This window comes from Peromyscus eremicus, chromosome 23 (genome assembly GCF_949786415.1).
Source record: "Peromyscus eremicus chromosome 23, PerEre_H2_v1, whole genome shotgun sequence".
Lineage (NCBI taxonomy): Eukaryota > Metazoa > Chordata > Mammalia > Rodentia > Cricetidae > Peromyscus > Peromyscus eremicus.
Window position 1 is genome coordinate 38,656,990 of NC_081438.1, and position 6,000 is coordinate 38,662,989.

The following is a 6,000-nucleotide window of genomic DNA, read 5'->3' on the forward strand; positions in this document are numbered from 1 at the left end:
CACTCATTATGGGGGCACTTTCTAAATTCGGATTATAAAAAATGTTTTTTATAGTAAAACAAAAATGTACTTAATGGTTAAAAGTAAATTTTAAGTGAGACTTCTATTTACAAAACTAAAACTGGTGTTAAAATATAGGTTGCAAAATGAGTCACAATGGTAGCCATAAGAAGACTTTACCCACATGTCAAGTGATTTAGCAATTATCATCGTCTGGAAGGAATCACCGCACATGAAACAGAGCAGGGGTTCTAACACCATGCTCCACCCCACCTCCAAGCAGGACCTTCCTCGGGCTGACAAGCACCATTAAGATGTAAAGGACAGTAGAACATTTGTGTCTAAACAGCAAAGAGGGGCTGTCAACACTTGAAGGTTCACATCACAGCACCTAACAGGAAGGGATCCTGCACTTGCAAGTTCAAGCTCAGAGGTCTGTGACAGTTTGTATCCTAATCAATTTAGAGTCAGGCTGCAAGGAAATGTTACCTTGTGGGCACATGGATGGGAGTGACGAGATGGCTTTCAGATGAAAAAGTGGTAAACTGTCCTCACTGTAAGTCGCCGACGCAAACTCTAATTGTCAGTTACTAGTACGAGGAGTTTAACTAGGAAACATTAAATCAACAACTTCAAGCCAGTATTTAATATATTATAAGTATTTTTTTTAAGTTGAGGAGTCTAGGAACTTATCAAACAAAGGCACGTCTGAAGGAAAACTAAAACTGAAGTAATGGAAAATGGAGGTTTAAAAGGTTTTCACAAACAATCACATCCTCCAGCAAGATGAAGACGAGCTACAAAACCCACTTGGAGCTTGAAGTCCGCACAGCGTCAGGCTACCTCTGAAGAGCATCATCAGGCAGTCTATGTTTATTACATAATGCTGCTGTGCCCTTGCATATCACCTTTAATCAGGGATCTCAAGCACCACTGAGTCATCGGGCCTGAACACACAATCTCAAACAGACAAGTAGTTACAGTTTGTAATTGCAGCTATTAATAAAACCTTGCCCCTACTTCAGCCCCCCAGCCCCAACACAGCTTCCAGTCTTCAGAGAAGGCACTCCCCCAAATCACCTCAATGTGTGGCTGATGCTGTCCGCCCCACTTCTCTTTTATCACTGGGCCTGAAGAAAGTAGTGGCACCGTTTTAATGACACAAACCTATTCCATTACAACTTCTCTGACAGAGTAAATGGCACTCAGGTGGTGTAGCCTGCACTGTGCTGATGATGTAAAATGGAGGCTTTACGAAGAGCAAATCTTTGCCGGAGGCTGTGAGCCCATAGATCACTCATCAAACGGGAAACAGCATTTGCAGTTCTGTGCAGAGACCTCTCTAGGCAACTTTGAGAACAGTGTAAAGGGAAGCATGGCAGCAGCCACTCTAGCAGGCAAGAGACCACTCCCCCTGTGCACATCAAGAAGGAAGGAACAACTAAAAGGGCTGAGCCGGGTTTAAAGACTCCGGAAGCAAAGGCTGTGTGCGGTGTGGCGCCCAGGAGACAGACCCAGAGGTTCCTTTGCATCTGAATAGGTTATTAAGTGGAAAATCAAACAAACAAAATGTCTTTAAGCCAAGGTCAAAACACAGTTTATGGGTCATTTTTCTTTTACAAAAGTAAAAGTGGTCCCCTCCATAGAAATATCTGACATTTTAAAAATGTAATCATTAGCAAAGTTCAACTCTGGTTTTGCACTGAAATACGCATACATTCAAATGTCAACTTGACATAAGTGGGCATGATTACATTAACTTCAATTCTTTCATAAACAGGATCATTCATCTCCCTGTTAAACGCATTCTGTCTGCCCTCGGGACTGCAAAGTGTCGCTTCACACTCCCACAAGCCCACCCCCTCAGCACTGTAAGGCTACAAAGTAACTGTCAGTCAACACACTCACAACCCTAACCTTCAGAAACCGAAGGGAAAAGCCTCAATAAACAAGAGCACTTTTTGTTTCCAGTTCTCGACGCCCAGTGATCCAGCTCAATAAGCATGTTTCGTTGGCTTAAACAAACAAACAAAAAACCTAAAATGCAATCCTGCTAAATATCGGAATATCTAGATAAGGAAGGATCTCTTATGCCATCAGCCTAGAGTCGAAAAACATCCTAAATAGCTCGGGTTGTCAGAGCTCTTCAGCCAGACCTTTCGAAGGGCTCGCTCGCAGCAAGACTTTCTAAAGAGGTGCGCCTCTGTCCCTGAAACGTATCAGGTGTGCACCTACTGCCCGAATGATTCTGTCTGTCACTGAGCGAGATCTCCTCTCCCTGCCCTAGGCATCCAGCAGGGCGCCCGTCCCCGGCTCTGCCCACACTGCCCCTGACGTTTTCCCGAAGCGTTTAAACCCAAGCCTTCAGAGCCTTCTAGCAATCGGGGAGGAATTTCCTCCGCTTCCAGCTGCATTTCCCTGCCTCCGGCGACTTAGAAAACACAAACGAGCCAGTGACTCCCGTGGTTAAAAAAAAAAGAAGAAGAAAAAGAAAGAAAGAAAAAAAAGCAGCAGCAAAACCACACCAAAAACCAGCGCTTCCTTAAAAAAAAAAAGGGGGGGGGAGCAGAAGCGACAACTTCCCCAAAGCCAAGTGGCTTTGACACCGGTGCCCCCCATATCTCCCCCCCGCCCGGCCCCAGAAACCTTCGCCCCGACGCCGGCGTCGTTTTCGGGTTAAATCAGATTGGAAACCACAATGCAATCCGAACGTCAGAACTTATCGTTCACTTACCATATCCGCCGGGACATGACTGGACATCTTGCCTTTTGAGAGTGGGCCAGAGGTTTACGCAGAAAACAAAACAGAAAAGACAAGGGCCGAAGTGCTGGAGCTACGGGAAATGGAAAAGCTTCACAGTTCCGATCGGTGGTTCCTTGCTGAGCTTTTCCAAGGAGGAAAACGACAGAAAACAAAACAAGTACAAGTTCCGTGGGAGCCCAGGAGGTTCTGGGGCGAGAGGCGCGAGGGGAGCTGGTCGTCAGCAGCAGTGGCAGCGCCAGGACCCGCCGCGCCAGGTGGACGGAGCCGAGTGACACACGGACATGGAGCGGGGTGGGAGGGGGTTAAATGCGCCGTCCTCCTCGCCGGGCCCAGGCGGTGATTCACACGCGCTCGCGACTCAGGTCCTCATTAGAGCCCCGGCGACCAAGTGCACAGATAACTATGTGGCGACACATCGAGCGCGGGGCTGAGGGCGGCCCCGGCCGCCGAGAGGCTCAGCGCGCGCCGCGGGGCCGCACAGCCGGGCCGCGCGCAGCCGCGCTCAAGGGCATCGACTTCGCCGGTCGCCGAGCCGAGCCGAGCCGAGCCGAGCCGAACCGGGCCGAGCCGAGCCGAGCCGAGCCGAGCGCAGCGCCGGAGGGGCTCAGGCCGCGGGCGCCTCGGCGCAGCCGCGCGGGTCGGGCTGCATCGCGTCCGGGCTCCGGCCGCCTCCGCTTCGCTGCCTTCCGCGGCGTCTTCCGGGGGCTCCTCCCTCAGCTAGGGAAACAGCTCCCCCTCGGAGCCCTGACTCTCCGCCTCCTCCGCCACTTCTCAATCCCACACGCCCGGGCCGCCTCCTGTCATCGCCTCAGCCCAACATGGCGGCGGCGGCGGCGGCGGCGGCAGCACCCCAAGCCCAAGAGCCGACTTGGGAATAGCGCCCCCCCCCTCCCCGCCCCCGTGCGCGCTGGTTCCCTCCGTCACAACGGAGCCCTCTCCGAGCATCATGGGAAATGTAGTTCGTGCCGGTGAGGGGACGGGGTCGCGAGGGCGTCCTCGCTGGCATCGATGCCACGCCCCCGCATAGCAACAGTTGCTAGGATAGGATAGCTCCCTTGTTTCGCCTCAGCTTGGCCGCTCTCTGCCCAGGAGTTAGCCCCTACCATTGTCCTGAAATGCTGTGATCGTGCGGATTGTTGGAGGAAAACAATTTGCATGGAGAGATTCCCTCGCGCACGACGTAGACACAGTTAAAATGGGGCACACACCTTGGTGCAGGAGCACGCGTTTCAATGATTGCAAGTTCTCCACATTCTGCAATCTCAAACCATTGTGAGTGAGTTCATCTTTAGGTCTCCTCCACATGACAGTTGGAAGATCTGAAGCAATCATTGATTTCCGATAAGGCCGTGGAAGTTCAACAGAAACAAGGCTCTCATGAAGCAGAGGCAATGTTTGAACACATTTCCTGAAGACCCGGGGCCATAAAGCTACAAGCTACTTCATCGAAAGGACTAGAAACTGCATTAGGCACAACAGCGCTATCATGCTAGATCTGTAACGGAGACCGCATGTGGATTCACCCACTTGCCGGCCTAGCCCCTGTCTGGCCCGGTGATGTAATCGTCTTATGACAATTTAATCGGCATAATACAGTGCTGATGTTGGAAGATTTAGGTGAAAAATATGTCTACCACGGACCGATCCGGGATTAGAATGCAGAAACCACAGGTATCCAGTTGAGCCTTATTCACATCTCAGGCCTTTGGGGAGGGCAGTCTCGACATGATACCACCTCTCCCACCTACTGTGTGACCTCACCTGCGAAGCAGCCTTACCTACCTTCCAGGGCTGAGTGTTGGCTGAAGATGAGTTCATGCATGGCGCCCATCAGTCATCTTGTAAATAACAACACATCTCCTGACGTGAACTGTGGCTACTCATTCTCTCTCTCAGCAGACACACGTAGCAAGCAAGCACTCTCTGGCCACTGAGAGTTCAAACATGAGCTGTATAGTGCCTGTCCGCAGGGAGCTCATTGTCTAGAAGCCTGTGTCATCCCCCATAACCATCTCCTCAGTCAGGTTTTTCCTCATGCGATGGGAACTCACGGGACACTTGAGAGTACCTACCTGTCACTTGAGTGGCCTGGCTGAAGAAATTCCATGCACTCCTAGGGGCCGTCATCACAGGAATACAGACCCAGTGAGGCTTCCATACTCTCGCTGTTTCAGCATCTGTGGATTCCGCCATTTGCCACAGCCTCTGCTAACGTGGTCTCTCTTTCTCTGTGTTTAATAACCGTGGGACCCTTCTCCACCATCAACCCGACCATTGAAAACCTTCAATCCGCCAACAGATTCTGGAGGAATACTGGATTACCATTTAAAGACACTCCCCGATGGTAATTCCCCACACCATACCTATGTTCCCTGTAGTTTCCTTGACCATGGCTCTGCCAGACCTGAGTGCTGTTAAAAGGCAAGAGGCGGACCGTGGCAGGAGGAAGCCAGCTGTCCCCCAGCCTCGCTCCAGGGATGAAATGACCCCGACTTTGAGCCCACGCCCTTGGCATTTCTGCTATAAGATACTGTTCGCCACTGCCCCTGCTGTAAAAGGCCACGACTTTCAAAAGTGAACTCACTGAGCCTGGTTGCATTTCTGATAAGACAGGCTGAGATATTATTATCAACAAAACTCGTTGGAACCCTTCTCAGACATAATTAAGGCGTGAAGGAGCATTGCGGAACACATACAGACTTTTCCGCTGTTGGCTCCCAGGCTCTGGAGAGTGGAGGGAGAGGCTGCGGAGAGGAGCCTGGGAACATCTAACACTGTCCATGTGCTCTTGTCAGCATCACTCGGGAGGAAGTGAGTGACACAGCATTTTTTGATACGGAAAAGCTAACCTCCCAAGAAATCAAAGAGCTAACTCTGCCACAAACGAGTTGTGTGGCCTTTGCTGATCTGCTACGCCTCTCCAAACCTCTTCCGGGGAGCCTCATCTAAATCTCCAAGGGCCCTTCTGAGTCTCTGATGACACCGTGGAGGCCTGTCAAAAATAGCTCCCTCCAGTTTGTAGAGGTGAAAGGGTTTTCTGGAGGGACACGGGGATGAAGAAAATGTTAGAAAAGGAGGTTATGGCAATGGTCACAGCTGGGTATGGTGACAGACACCTGTAATCCCAGCACTTCAGAGGCCGAGGGGAGAGGATTGCCCTGAGTTAGAGGCCAGACTGGGCTGCACATTAACACCAGGGCAATTAGGGTTGCATAACAAGACCCTGTCTCAAACAA

General features: G+C 51.0%; 1 protein-coding gene across 2 annotated transcripts in view; it reads right to left on the reverse strand.

Moving 5' to 3' along the window:
• The window catches only part of Ubl3 (ubiquitin like 3), a 49,547-nt gene extending 44,673 nt beyond the window's left edge, over positions 1-4,874 (reverse strand). The window contains exon 1 of one of the 2 annotated variants that reach the window (XM_059248858.1): positions 4,837-4,874. Coding sequence is in view for 1 of the 2 variants with exons in the window: in XM_059248857.1 (XP_059104840.1) it covers positions 2,735-2,761 (27 nt within the window). In the remaining variant the exon portion in view is untranslated. Of the gene's footprint in view, positions 1-2,734; positions 3,240-4,836 lie in introns of those variants that run through there. The other variant, XM_059248857.1, reaches the window with a different exon arrangement.
• Between the last annotated feature and the right edge of the window lie 1,126 nt (positions 4,875-6,000).